This window comes from Heterodontus francisci, chromosome 15 (assembly GCF_036365525.1).
Source record: "Heterodontus francisci isolate sHetFra1 chromosome 15, sHetFra1.hap1, whole genome shotgun sequence".
In the NCBI taxonomy this organism is placed as follows: Eukaryota; Metazoa; Chordata; class Chondrichthyes; order Heterodontiformes; family Heterodontidae; genus Heterodontus; species Heterodontus francisci.
In genome coordinates, this window is record NC_090385.1 from 1,660,239 (window position 1) to 1,675,694 (window position 15,456).

General features: G+C 46.0%; 1 protein-coding gene across 4 annotated transcripts in view; it reads right to left on the reverse strand.

Moving 5' to 3' along the window:
- Positions 1-15,456, reverse strand: part of mospd1 (motile sperm domain containing 1) — a 76,294-nt gene that overhangs the window by 10,811 nt on the left and 50,027 nt on the right. For 3 of the 4 annotated variants that reach the window (XM_068047061.1, XM_068047060.1, XM_068047062.1), the window contains one exon: positions 10,563-10,724. The exons of the other annotated variant lie outside the window; for it this stretch is intronic. In XM_068047061.1, the coding sequence (XP_067903162.1) occupies positions 10,563-10,724 (162 nt within the window). The remainder of the gene's footprint in view (positions 1-10,562; positions 10,725-15,456) is intronic. 4 annotated transcript variants of the gene reach the window in all.

Genomic DNA, 15,456 nt, shown 5'->3' on the forward strand with positions numbered 1-15,456 from the left:
ATAAAGGCACAGCATTAGCTATCCTCCAGTCTTCCGGTATCTCACCCATGGCTAACGATGATACAAAAATCTCTGCCAGGGCCCCAGCAATCTCCTCCCTTGCTTCCCATAGGATACACCTGGTCAGGCCCTGGGGATTTATCCACCTTAATGTGCTTCAAAACCTCCAACACCTCCTTTGTAATGTTGATATGCTCCAGGATATCGCTGTTACCTCCCTTGAACTCACTAGCTTCCATGACCTTCTCCACGGTAAATACAGACGAGAAGTATTCATTTAAGACCTCGCCCATTTCCCGTGGCTCCACACATAGATTACCACACTGATCCTTAAGGGGCACTACTCTCTCCCTAGCTACCCTTTTACTCTTAATATACTTATAGAATCTTTTAGGATTCTCCTTTATCTTACCTGCCAGGGAAATCTCATGGCCCCTTTTCCCCCTCCTAATTTCCTTCTTAAGTGTACTCCTACATCCCTTATACTCCTCGAGGGACTCGCTTGATCCCAGCTGCCTATACCTGACATATGCCTCCTTCTTTGTCCTGTCCAGACCCTCAATATCCCTCGTCAACCAAGGTTCCCTAAACTTGCCAGCCTTGCCCTTCCATCTAACAGGAACATGCTGGCCCTGAACTCTTCCTATCTCACTTTTAAAAGCCTCCCACTTGCCAGACGTCCCTTTACCTGTAAACAGCCTCTCCCAGTCAACTTTTGAGAGTTCCTGTCTGATGCCATCGAAATTAGCCTTCCCCCAATTTAGGACTTCAACCTGAGGACCAGTCCTATCCTTTTCCATAACTATCTTGAAGCTAATAGAGTTATGGTCACTGGTCCCAAAGTGCTCCCCCACTGACACATCAACCACCTGCCCATCCTCATTTCCTAAGAGGAGGTCGAGTGTAGCCCCTTCTCTAGTGGGGCCATCCACATACTGCTTCAGAAAACTATCCTGGACACACTTAACAAATTCTTCCCCATCTGATCCCTTAGCACTTAGGCAGTCCCAGTCAATATTAGGGAAGTTAAAATCACCTACTATTACAACCCTATAATTGCTACACCTATCTGTGATTTCCCTACATATATGCTCCTCCAATTCTCTCTAACCATTGGGGGGCCTATAGTAAAATCCCATCAAAGTGATCACCCCTTTCTTATTTCTAAGTTCTACTCATATGGCCTCGCTGGACGTTCCCCCCGGAACATCCTCTCTAAGTACTGCCGTGATGTCCTCCCTAAACAATAGTGCAACTCCCCCTCCTGTCTTACCTCCACCTCTGTCACGCCGGAAGCATCGGTACCCCGGAACATTGAACTGCCAGTCCTGCCCATCCCTCAACCACGTTTCCATAACAGCTATAGTATCACAATCCCATGTACCGATCCATGCTCTGAGTTCATCTGCCTTACCTGTAAGGCTTCTTGTATTAAAGTAAATGCAGTTTAGCCTACCAGATCTTCCACGCTCCCTGTCCTGCCCCTGCCCGGCATGCCTACTGGACTTGCTTGCTTTAACCTCTACATTTGCCTCAACTACCTCATTAGAGAGACTGCTACTTAGGGTCCCACTCCCCTGCCAGACTAGTTTAAACCCTCCTGAGTAGTACTAGCAAACCTCCCGCAAGGATATTGGTCCCCTTCCAGTTCAAATGCAACAGGTCACCTCTGCACCAGAAGAGATCCCATTGATCCAAATGGCTGAAGCCCTCCCGCCTACACCAGCTCTTCAGACACGCATTCATTTGCCTTATCCTCCTATTCCTACCCTCACTAGCATGTGGCACAGGCAATAATCCTGAGATTACAACCCTAGTTCTCGAAGAATTAATTGGATTGAAAATTTATAAATCCCCTGGACCAGATAAGCTGCATCCCAGAGGTTGTATGGAGATAGTGGATGCATTGGTGGTCATCTTTCAAAATTCTACAGATTCTGGAAGGATTCATAGATACTGGAAAGTTGCAAATGTTACCCCACTATTTAAGAAGGGAGTGAGAGAGAAAAACGGAGAACTACAGATCTGGTAGTTTGGCATCAGTAGTAGGGAAAATTTTAGAATCTATTATAAAGGATGAGATAACTGGACACTTGGAAAATAATGATATGATTGGGCAGAGTCAATATGGATTTGTGAAAGGGAAATCATGTTTGACAAACCTGTTGGAGTTTTTTGAGGATGTTACTTGTAGCATAGATGAAGGAGAACCAGTGGATGTGGTGCATTTGGATTTTCAGAAGGCTTTTGATCAGGTCCCAAACAGGAAGTTAGTAAACAAAATTAGAGCACATGGATTGGGGGTAATATACTGCAATGGAATGAGATTTGGTGAACAGACAGAAAGCAGAGAGTAGAAATAAATGGGTTATTCTCAGGATGGCAGGCTGTTACTAGTGGGGGTACCGCAAGGATCAGTGCTTGGGCCATGGCTGTTCACAATCTATATAAATGATTTGGATATGGGGACCAATTGTAATATTTCCAAATCTGCTGATGACACAAAGCGAGGAGGGAATGTAAGTTGTGAGGAGGATGCAAGGAGGCTTCAAGGGGATTTGGATAGGCTAAGTGAATGGGCAAGAACATGGCAGATGGGATATAATGTGAATGAGTGGCTGAACAGCTGGTGTAGAAGGGAGGGTTTCAGGTATCTGGACCATTGGGATCTCTTCAGGGACAGAGGGGACCTGTACAAGAAGACGGGTTGCATCCAAACTGGAGGGGCACAAATATCCTGGCTGCGAGGTTTGCTAGCGTCACTCGGGAGGGTTTAAACTAGTGTGGCAGGGGGGTGGGAACCAGAGCAGTAGGACAGCAAGTGAAATAAATGAGGGGGAACTAGTAAATAAGGCCAGGAAGACTGAGAGGAAGAGCAGGCAGGGAGATGTTGCGGAGCACAACAGGACTGGTGGTCTGAAGTGCATTTGTTTCAATGCGAGAAGTATAACAGGTAAGGCAGATGAACGTAGAGCTTGGATTAGTACTTGGAACTATGATGTTGTTGCTATTACAGAGACTTGGTTGAGGGAAGGACAGGATTGGCAGCTAAATGTTCCAGGATTTAGAAGCTTCAGGCAGGATAGAGGGGGATGTAAAAGGGGTGGGGGAGTTGCATTACTTGTTAAGGAGAATATCACAGCTGTACTGTGGTAGGACACCTCGGAGGGGTCGTGCAGCAAGGCAATATGGTTGGAGCTCAGGAATAGGAAGGGTGCAGTCACGATGTTGGGGGTTTACTACAGGCCTCCCAACAGCCAGCGGGAGGTAGAGGAGCAGATATGTAGACAGATTTTGGAAATATGTAAAGGTAACAGGGTTGTAGTGGTGGGTGATTTTAACTTCCCCTACATTGACTGGGACGCACTTAGTACTAGGGGCTTGGATGGGGCAGAATTTGTAAGGAGCATCCAGGAGGGCTTCTTGAAACAATATGTAGATAGTCCAACTAGGGATGGGGCTGTAATGGACCTGGTATTGGGGAATGAGCCCGGCCAGGTGGTCGAAGTTTCAGTGGGGGAGCATTTCGGGAACAGTGACCATAATTAGGGAACCATGGATGACAGGTGAAATTGTGAGACTAGCTAAGAGGAAAAAGGAAGCAGACATAAGGTCTAGGAGGCTGAAGAAAGACGAAGCTTTGAAAGAATATCGGGAATGTAGGACCAATCTGAAACGAGGAATTAAGAGGGCTAAAAGGGGTCATGAAATATCTTTAGCAAACAGGGTTAAGGAAAATCCCAAAGCCTTTTATTCATATATAAGGAGCAAGAGGGTAACTAGAGAAAGGATTGGCCCACTCAAGGACAAAGGAGGAAAGTTATGCGTGGAGTCAGAGAAAATGGGTGAGATTCTAAACGAGTACTTTGCATCGGTATTCACCGAGGAGAGGGACATGAAGGATGTTGAGGTTAGGGACAGATGTTTGATTACTCTAGGTCAAGTCGGCATAAGGAGGGAGGAAGTGTTGGGTATTCTAAAAGGCATGAAGGTGGACAAGTCCCCAGGTCCGGATGGGATCTATCCCAGGTTACTGAGGGAAGCGAGAGAGGAAATAGCTGGGGCCTTAACAGATATCTTTGCAGCATCCTTAAATACGGGTGAGGTCCCGGAGGACTGGAGAATTGCTAATGTTGTCCCCTTGTTTAAGAAGGGTAGCAGGGATAATCCAGGTAATTATAGACCGGTGAGCCTGGCGTCAGTGGTAGGGAAGCTGCTGGAGAAGATACTGAGGGATAGGATCTATTCCCATTTGGAAGAAAATGGGCTGATCAGTGATAGGCAACATGGTTTTGTGCAGGGAAGGTCATGTCTTACCAACTTAATAGAATTCTTTGAGGAAGTGACAAAGTTGATTGATGAGGGAAGGGCTGTAGATGTCATATACATGGACTTCAGTAAGGCGTTTGATAAGGTTCCCCATGGTAGGCTGATGGAGAAAGTGAAGTCGCATGGGGTCCAGGGTGTACTAGCTAGATGGATAAAGAACTGGCTGGGCAACAGGAGACAGAGAGTAGCAGTGGAAGGGAGTTTCTCAAAATGGAGACGTGTGACCAGTGGTGTTCCACAGGGATCCGTGCTGGGACCACTGTTGTTTGTGATATACATAAATGATTTGGAGGAAAGTATAGGTGGTCTGATTAGCAAGTTTGCAGACGACACTAAGATTGGTGGAGTAGCAGATAGTGAAGGGGACTGTCAGAGAATACAGCAGAATATAAATAGATTGGAGAGTTGGGCAGAGAAATGGCAGATGGAGTTCAATCAGGGCAAATGCGAGGTGATGCATTTTGGAAGATCCAATTCAAGAGTGAATTATACAGTAAATGGAAAAGTCCTGGGGAAAATTGATGTACAGAGAGATTTGGGTGTTCAGGTCCATTGTTCCCTGAAGGTGGCAACGCAGGTCAATAGAGTGGTCAAGAAGGCATACGGCATGCTTTCCTTCATCGGACGGGGTATTGAGTACAAGAGTTGGCAGGTCATGTTACAGTTGTATAGGACTTTGGTTCGGCCACATTTGGAATACTGCGTGCAGTTCTGGTCGCCACATTACCAAAAGGATGTAGATGCTTTGGAGAGGGTGCAGAGGAGGTTCACCAGGATGTTGCCTGGTATAGAGGTCGCTAGCTATGAAGAGAGGTTGAGCAGATTAGGATTATTTTCATTAGAAAGACGGAGGTTGAGGGGGAACCTGATTGAGGTGTACAAACTCATGAGAGGTATAGACAGGTTGGATAGCAAGAAGCTTTTTCCCAGAGTGGGGGATTCAATTACTAGGGGTCACGAGTTCAAAGTGAGAGGGGAAAAGTTTAGGGGGGATATGCGTGGAAAGTTCTTTATGCAGAGGGTGGTGGGTGCCTGGAACGCGTTGCCAGCGGAGGTGGTAGGCGCGGGCACGATAGCGTCTTTTAAGATGTATCGAGACAGATACATGAATGGGCAGGAAGTAAAGAGATACAGACCCTTAGAAAATAGGCGACATGTTTAGATAGAGGATCTGGATCGGCGCAGGCTTGGAGGGTCGAAGGGCCTGTTCCTGTGCTGTAACTTTCTTTGTTCTTCTTTGTTTTTAGTTTTAGAGATACAGCACTGAAACAGGCCCTTCGGCCCACCGAGTCTGTGCCAACCATCAACCACCCATTTATACTAATCCTACACTAATCCCCTATTCCTATCACATCCCCACCTGTCCCTATATATTTCCCTACCACCTACCTATACTAGGGGCAATTTATAATGGCCAATTAACCTATCAACCTGCAAGTCTTTGGCTTGTGGGAGGAAACCGGAGCACCCGGAGGAAACCCACGCAGACACAGGGAGAACTTGAAAACTCCGCACAGGCAGTACCCAGAATCGAACCCGGGTCCCTGGAGCTGTGAGGCTGCGGTGCTAACCACTGCGCCGCCCCACAGAATTGTTCTATAATTCCATAAGTTTTAAGGTACTTGTGGATAAGGATAAGAGTAGTCCTTGGGTGAAGGTGTTAAATTGGGGGAATGCAAATTATAACAATATTAGGCAGGAACTGAAGAATTTAGATTGGGGGCGGCTGTTTGAGGGTAAATCAACATCTGACATGTGGGAGTCTTTCAAACATCAGTTGATTAGAACCCAGGACCAGCATGTTCCTGTGAGGAAGAAGGATAAGTTTGCCAAGTTTCGGGAACCTTGGATAATGCGGGATATTGTGAGCCCAGTCAAAATGAAAAAGGAAGCATTCGTAAGGGCTGGAAGGCTAGGAACAGATGAATCCCTTGAGGAATATAAAGACAGTAGGAAGGAACTTAAGCAAGGAGTCAGGAGGGCTAAAAGGGGTCATGAAAAGTCATTGGCAAACAGATCCCAAGGCTTTTTATGCGTATATAAAGAGCAAGAGGGTAACTAGGGAAAGGGTTGGCCCACTCAAGGACAGAGAAGGGAATCTACGTGTGGAGCCGGAGGAAATGGGCAAGGTACTAAATGAGTACTTTGCATCAGTATTTACCAAAGAGAAGGACTTGGTGGATGATGAGCCTAGGGAAGGGAGTGCAGATGGTCTCAGTCATCTCATTATCAAAAAGGATGAGGTGTTGGGTGTCTTGCAAAGCATTAAGGTAGATAAGTCCCCAGGGCCTGATGGGATCTACCCCAGAATACTGAGGGAGGCAAGGGAAGAAATTGCTGGGGCCTTGACAGAAATCTTTGCATCCTCATTGGCTACAGGTGAGGTCCCAGAGGACTGGAGAATAGCCAATGTTGTTCCTTTGTTTCAGAAGGGTAGCAAGGATACCTTACGTCAGTGGTAGGGAAATTATTAGAGAGGATTCTTCGGGACAGGATTTACTCCCATTTGGAAACAAACGAACTTATTAGCGAGAGGCAGCATGGTTTTGTGAAGGGGAGGTAGTGTCTCACTAATTTGATTGAGTTTTTTGAGGAAGTGACAAAGATGATTGATGAAGGAAGGGCAGTGGATGTTATCTATATGGACTTCAGTAAAGCCTTTGACGAGGTCCCTCATGGCAGACTGGTACAAAAGGTGAAGTCACATGGGATCAGAGGTGAGCTGGCAAGATGGATACAGAACTGGCTCAGCCATAGAAGAGAGAGGGTAGCAGTGGAAGGGTGCTTTTCTGAATGGAGGGATGTGACTTGTGGTGTTCCGTAGGGTTCAGTGCTGGGACCTTTGCTCTTTGTAGTATCTATAAATGATTTGGAGGAAAATGTAGCTGGTCTGATTAGTAAGTTTGCGGAACGCACAAAGGTTGGTGGAGTTGCTGATAGTGTTGAGGATTGTCAGAGGACACAGCAGGATATAGATCGGTTGGAGACTTGGGCGGAGAAATGGCAGATGGAGTTTAATCCAGACAAATGTGAGGTAATGCATTTTGGAAGGTCTAATGCAGGTGGGAAGTATACAGTAAATGGCAGAACCCTTAGGAGTATTGACAGGCAGAGAAATCTGGGCGTACAGGTCCACAGGTCACTGAAAGTGGCAACGCAGGTGGATAAGGTAGTCAAGAAGGTATATGGCATGCTTGCCTTCATCGGTCGGGGCATAGAGTATAAAAATTGGCAAGTCATGTTGCAGCTGTACAGAACTTTAGTTAGGCCACACTTAGAATATTGCGTGCAATTCTGGTCGCCACACTACCAGAAGGACATGGAGGCTTTGGAGAAGGTACAGAAGAGGTTAACCAGGATGTTGCCTGGTCCTGAGGGCATTAGCTATGAGGAGAGGTTGGATAAACTCGGATTGTTTTCACTGGAACGACGGAAGTGGAGGGGCGACATGATAGAGGTTTACAAAGTTATGAGCGGCATGGACAGAGTGGATAGTCAGAAACTTTTTCCCAGGGTGGAAGAGTCAGTTACTAGGGGACATAGGTTTAAGGTGAGAGGGGCAAAGTTTAGAGGGGATGTGCGAGGCAAGTTCTTTACACAGAGGGTGGTGAGTGCCTGGAACCTGCTGTCGGGGGAGGTGGTGGAAGCAGGTACAATAGCGACGTTTAAGAGGCATCTTGACAAATACATGAATAGGATGGGAATAGAGGGATACGGTCCCCGGAAGTGCAGAAGGTTTTAGTTTAGGCAGGCATCAAGATCGGCGCAGGCTTGGAGGGCCGAATGGCCTGTTCCTGTGCTGTACTGTTCATTGTTTGAGTGTGAAGTGATCCAGTTTGTTAGAAAAAACAGAAAGGTAGAGTATTTCTTAAATGGTGAGGTTGATTTCCAAAGAAACCTGGGTGTCCTTGTTCATGAGTCACTAAAAACTAGTATGCAGGTGTAGCAAGCAATTAAGAAGGCAAATGGTATGTTGGCCTTCATTGCAAGGGGATTTGAGTACAGGAGTAAAGATGTATTGCTTCAATTGTATAAAGCCTTGGTGAGACTGCACCTGGAGAATTGTGTACAGTTTTGGTCTCCTTACCTAAGGAAGGATATACTTGCCATAGAGTGAGTTCATCAGAGGTTCACCAAACTAATGAGAAGAGATTGCAGAAACTGGGCCTGTATTCTCTAGAGTTTCGAAAAATGAGAGATGATCTATCAAAACTTACTAAATTCTGACAGGGCATGACAGGGTAGATGTGGATAGGATGTTTCCTTTGGCTGGTGAGTCTAGAACCAGGGGACACAGTCTCAGAATAAGGGCAGGCCATTTAAGACTGAGATAAGGAGCAATTTCTTCACTCAGAGGGTGGTGAATCTGTGGAATTCTCTACCCCAGGGGGCCGTGGAAGCTCAAACATTTAGCACGTTCAAGACAGAAATCGATAGATTTTTGGATACTAATGACATCAAGGGATATGGGGTATTGGGGAAAAAAGTAGAGGTAGATGATCACCAACGATCTGTTTGAATGGCGGAGCAGGCTCGATGAGCCGAATGGCCTACCCAGCTCCTATTTCCTATGATGCTTGGATAACCAATCCTCTCTCCATGCTAATATATCACCCCCAACTCCATGAGTCCTTTATCTTGCCTATTAACCGTTTATGTGGCACTTTATCGAATGCCTTTTGGAAATCCAGGTATACTACATCTACTGGCTCCCTCCCCTTTATCTACCCTACTAGTTACATCCTGAAAAAACTCTAATAAATTTGTCAAACAGGATTTCCCTTTAATAAAACAATGTTGATTTGTTCTAATCATGCAGCCAGAACCAAGAATCCTGTGGTGTTTAATGGTTTCCCAAGTTTATGCAAATCTCTTTATAAAGACAAATGAAAGTAACATTTGTAGTGTACATTAATGACTTAGACGTGAATATAGGAGGTATGATCACTAAGTTCGCAGATGAGACGAAAACTGGTGGTGTTGTAAATAGTGAGGAGGAAAGCCTTAGATTACAGGATGATATAGATGGGCTGGTAAGATGGGCGGAGCAGTGGCAAATGGAATTTAATCCTGAGAAGTGTGATGTGTTGCATTTTGGGAGGACTAACAAGGCAAGGGAATATACAATGGATGGTAGGACCTTCGGAAGTACAGAAGGACCTTGGTGTACTTGTCTATACATCATTGAAGACAGCAGCACAGGTAGATAAGGTGGTTCAGAAGACATATGGGATACTTGCCTTTATTAGCCAAGGCATAGAATATAAGAGCAGGGAGATTTTAATGGAGCTGTATAAAATGCTAGTTAGGCCACAGCTGGAGTACTGTGTACATTTCTGGTCACCGCACTATAGGAAGGATGTGATTGCACTGGAGAGGGTGCAGAGGAGATTCACCAGGATGTTGGCTGGGCTGGAGCATTTCAGCTATGAAGAAAGACTGGATAGACTAGGGTTGTTTTCCTTACAGCAAAGAAGGCTGAGGGGGGACCTGATTGAGGTATACAAAATTATGAGGGGCACTGATAGGGTAGATAGGAAGAAACGTTTTCCCTTAGCGGAGCGATCAATAACCAGGGGGCATAGATTTAAGGTAAGGGGCAGGAAGTTTAGAAGGGATTTGAGGAAAAGTTTTTTCACCCAGAAGGTGATTGGAATCTGAAACACACTACCTGAAGGGGTGGTAGACGCAGGAACCCTCACCACATTTAAGAAGTATGGCTGGCACAGAGACGATGGGCCGAAGGGCCTTTATCTGTGCTGTATAACTCTATGTCGAAGAGACTTAGTAGTTGGCAGGAAAAAAGACAGAGGCGCAAGGGGAGAGCCAACTGTGCAACAGCCCCAACAAACAAATTTCTCTGCAGCACCTGTGGAAGAGCCTGTCACTCCAGAATTGGCCTTTATAGCCACTCCAGGCGCTGCTTCACAAACCACTGACCACCTCCAGGCGCGTATCCATTGTCTCTCGAGATAAGGAGGCCCAAAAGAAAGATAACTCTATGACTCTATGAACATACTGCATTTCTGGACATAGAAACAAGTGTTGCCAGAGTTTCCCAGTTATTGAAATAGAGGGTGTTCATGCTTACTGCTACTCTAAAGATGGGGAAAGATTTAGTGTAGAACCATAGATGTTGGAGCCTCCTCGATTGAATCTCTGCCCTTAAACTTCCAGTATCATTCAGCACTCAATTCAATTTACTCCTCTATGTTAATGTAAAATGTGCTTACCTAAAACATAAGCAGCAACTAACTTCTGATTGACACTTAAGTGGAGGTAGACAGGCACCAGAGATTCTGCTTCTCCAAGTGTCGGTAACATTAATGCTGCGATGCAGATGATTCCCAGGAAGACAGTAAGTAAACTAGGTCCCGAAGAGGCAGTTCTGGATTCTGAAAATTAATTAGATGTTATGAGTGATGTATAGAGTCATCCAGGAGCAACTATCTATACAGCAGAGGCAGAAAGAGGTAAAACATTGATATTGTGCTAGGACTTTAATCTTTTCACTGGAAAACTAGCCGGTGGGTCTGAAATGGTTTCATACTCACTGGTATCAAACATAATTGGTATATTCCACAAGCACAGCGCTTAAAGTCACTCCTATTTTTCTTGAAATGCTCTGTTGGTGCAGAGAAAAGCCAAAGGGCTCCCCTGATGGAGCATTACATTCACTTACTGAGCATCAGTCTTGGCCAAACTTTTATCACCCTTTGTGTGCAGAAATGTTTCCTGGAATCATAGAATGGTTACAGCACAGGAGGCGGCCATTTGGCCCATCATGTCTGTGTCAGCTCTCTGCAAGAGCAACTCAGATAGTTCCACTCGTCTGCCTTTCCCCATAGCCCTACAAATTTTTCCTCTCCAAGTGCTTATCCAATTCCCTTTTGAATGCCTCGATTGAATCTGCCTCCCCGATACTCTTAGGCAGTGCATTCCAGATCCTAACTGCTTGATATGGAAAAAGATTTTCCTCATGTCACCAATGGTTCTTTTGCTAATTAGCCTCTGGGTCTGGATCCTTCCGCCAATGACAACAGTTTCTCTCTATCTACTCTGTCCAGACCCCTCATGATTTTGAACACCTCTGTGAAATCTCCCCTCAACTTTCTATTCTTGAAGAACAGCCCCAGCTTCTCCAATCTATCCATGTAACTGAAGTCCCTCACCCCGGAACAATTCTTGTGAATCTTTTCTGCACCCTCTCTAAAGCCTTCATGTCCTTTCTAAAGTGCGGTGCTCAGAACTGGACACATAAATGATTCAGAGGAAGGTATAGGTGGTCTGATTAGCAAGTTTGCAGACGACACTAAGATTTGTGGAGTAGCAGATAGTGAAGGGGACTGTCAGAGAATACAGCAGAATATAGATAGATTGGAGAGTTGGGCAGAGAAATGGCAGATGGAGTTCAATCAGGGCAAATGCGAGGTGATGCATTTTGGAAGATCCAATTCAAGAGTGAACTAGACAGTAAATGGAAAAGTCCTGGGGAAAATTGACGTACAGAGAGATTTGGGTGTTCAGGTCCATTGTTCCCTGAAGGTGGCAACGCAGGTCAATAGAGTAGTCAAGAAGGCATACGGCATGCTTTCCTTCATCGGACGGGGTATTGAGTACAAGGGTTGGCAGGTCATGTTACAGTTGTATCGGACTTTGGTTCGGCCACATTTGGAATACTGCGTGCAGTTCTGGTCGCCACATTACCAAAAGGATGTAGATGCTTTGGAGAGGGTGCAGAAGAGGTTCACCAGGATGTTGCCTGGTATGGAGGTCGCTAGCTATGAAGAGAGGTTGAGTAGATTAGGATTATTTTCATTAGAAAGACGGAGGTTGAGGGGGAACCTGATTGAGGTGTACAAAATCATGAGAGGTATGGACAGGGTGGATAGCAAGAAGCTTTTTCCCCAGAGTGGGGGATTCAATTACTAGGGATCACGAGTTCAAAGTGAGAGGGGAAAAGTTTAGGGGGGATATGCGTGGAAAGTTCTTTACGCAGAGGGTGGTGGGTGCCTGGAACGCGTTGCCAGCGGAGGTGGTAGACGCGGGCACGATAGCGTCTTTTAAGATGTATCTAGACAGATACATGAATGGGCAGGACAAAAGAGATACAGACCCTTAGAAAATAGGCGACATGTTTAGATAGAGGATCTGGATCGGCGCAGGCTTGGAGGGCCGAAGGGCCTGTTCCTGTGCTGTAATTTTCTTTGTTCTTTGTAATACTCCAGTTGAGGCCAAACCAATGTTTTATAAAGGTTCGCCATAACTTCCTTGCTATCGTACTCTATGCATCCATTTATAAAGTCCCTGATCCCGTATACCTTATTAACCACTTTATCAACCTGCCCCGCCACCTTCAACAATTTGTGCACATATACCCTCAGGTCCCTCTGCTCCTACATCCTCTTCAGAAATGTACCTTTCCTCATTCTTCCTACCAAAATATATTACGTCACACTTCTCTTCATTAAATTTCATCTGCCACATGTCTGCCCACTCCACCAGCCTATCTATGTCTTCTTGAAGTCGATCACTATCTTCCTCACAGTTCACAATACTTCCAAGTTTTGTGTTATCTGCAAATGTTGAAATTGAGTCCTGTAATCTTCAAATTTGCTGGCAAGACTATTATACGACACTTTATCAAACACTTTTTGGAAGACCGTGTACACCATATCAACCGCATTACCCTCATCAACCCACTCTGTTACCTCAGCAAAAAACACAATCAAATTAGTTAAACACGATTTGTGCTTGACCAATCCATCCTGGCTTTCCTTAATGAAGCCACATTTGTCCAAGTGACATATAATTTTATCTCTGGATTATCATTTCTAAAAACTTTCCCACCACCGAGGTTAAACTGACTGGCCTGTAGTTACTGGGCTTGTCCTTGTACCCTTTTTTTTATTCATTCATGGGATGTGGGCGTCACTGGCTAGGCCAGCATTTATTGCCCATCCCTAATTGCCGTCGAGAAGGTGGTAGTGAGCTGCCTTCGTGAACCGCTGCAGCCCATGTGGGGTAGGTACACCCACAGTGTTGTTAGGAAGGGAGTTCCAAGATTTTGACCCAGCGACAGTGAAGGAACGGCGATATAATTCCAAGTCAGGATGGTGTGCGACTTGGAGGGGAACTTGCAGGTGGTGATGTTCCCATGCATCTGCTGCTCTTGTCCTTCGAGGTGGTAGAGGTCACGGGTTTGGAAGGTGCTGTCTAAGGAGCCTTGGTGCATTGCTGCTGTGCATCTTGTAGATGGTACACACTGCTGCCACTGTGCGTCGGTGGTGGAGGGAGTGAATGTTTGTGGATGGGGTGCCAATCAAGCGGGCTGCTTTGTCCTGGATGGTGTTGAGCTTCTTGAGTGTTGTTGGAGCTGCACCCATCCAGGCAAGTGGAGAGTATTCCATCACACTCCTGACTTGTGCCTTGTAGATGGTGGACAGACTTTGGGGAGTCAGGAGGCGAGTTACTCGCAGCAGGATTCCTATCCTCTGACCTGCTCTTGTAGCCACGGTATTTATATGGCTACTCTAGTTCAGTTTCTGGTCAATGGTAGCCCCTAGGATGTTTATAGTGGGGGATTCAGCGATGGTAATGTCATTGAATGTCAAGGGGAGATGGTTAGATTCTCTCTTGTTGGAGATGATCATTGCCTGGCACTTGTGTGGCGCAAACATTACTTGCCACTTATCAGCCCAAGCCTGGATATTGTCCAGGTCTTGCTGCATTTCTATTAGGACTGCTTCAGTATTTGAGGAGTCACGAATCGTGCTGAACATTGTGCAATCACCAGCGAACATCCCCACTTCTGACCTTATGATTGAAGGAAGGTCATTGATGAAGCAGCTGAAGGCGGTTGGGCCTAGGACACTACCCTGAGGAACTCCTGCAGTGATGTCCTGGAGCTCAGATGATGGACCTCCAACAACCACAGCTATCTTATTTTGCACTAGGTATGACTCCAACCAGCAGAGAGTTTTCCCTGATTCCCATTGTCTTCAGTTTTGCTAGGGCTCCTTGAGCCATACTCGGTCAAATGCTGCCTTGATGTCAAGGGCAGTCACTCTCACCTCACCTCTTGAGTTCAGTTCTTTTGTCCATGTTTGAACTAAGGCTGTAATGAGGTCAGGAGCTGAGTGGCCCTGGTGAAACCCAAACTGAGCATCACCGAGCAGGTAATTGCTAAGCAAGTGCTGCTTGATGGCACTGTTGATGACACCTTCCATCACTTTGCTGATGACTGCGAGTAGACTGATAGGGCAGTCATTGGCCGGGTTGGACTTGTCCTGCTTTTTGTGTACAGGACAGACCTGGGCAATTTTCCACATTGCCGGGTAGATGCCAGTGGTGTAGCTATACTGGAACAGCTTGGGTAGGGGTGCAGCAAGTTCTGGAGCATAGGTCTTCAGTACTATTGCCAGAATATTGTCAGGACCCATAGCCTTTGCAGTAACCAGTGCCTTCAGTCGTTTCTTGATATCACGCAGAGTGAATCTAATTGGTTGAAGTCTGGCATCTGTAATGCTGGGGATTTCAGGAGAGGGCCGAGATGGATCATCAACTCGACACTTCTGGCTGAAGATTGTTGCAAATGCTTCAGCCTTATCTTTCGCACTGATGTGCTGGGCTCCCCCATCATTGAGGATGGGGATATTTGTGCAGCCACCTCCTCCAGTTAGTTGTTTAATTGTCCACCACCATTCACAGCTGGATGTGGCAGGACTCCAGAGCTTAGATCTGATCCGTTGGTTATGGAATCGCTTAGCTCTGTCTATTGCATGCTGCTTATGCAGTTTGGCATGCAAGTAGTCCTGGGTTGTAGCTTCACCAGGTTGACACCTCATTTTGAGGTATGCCTGGTGCTGCTCCTGGCATGCCCTCCTGCACTCTTCATTGAACCAGGGTTGGTCTCCTGGCTTGATGGTAATGGTAGAGTGGGGGATATGCTGGGCCATGAGGTTACAGATTGTGGTTGAGTTCAATTCTGCTCCTGCTGATGGCCCACAGCACCTCATGGATGTCCAGTTTTGCATTGCTAGATCTGTTCAAGGGTGTAACGTTTGCAATTCTCCTCCGGCACCATCCCTATATCTAAGGAAGATTGGAAGATTATGGCCAGCGACT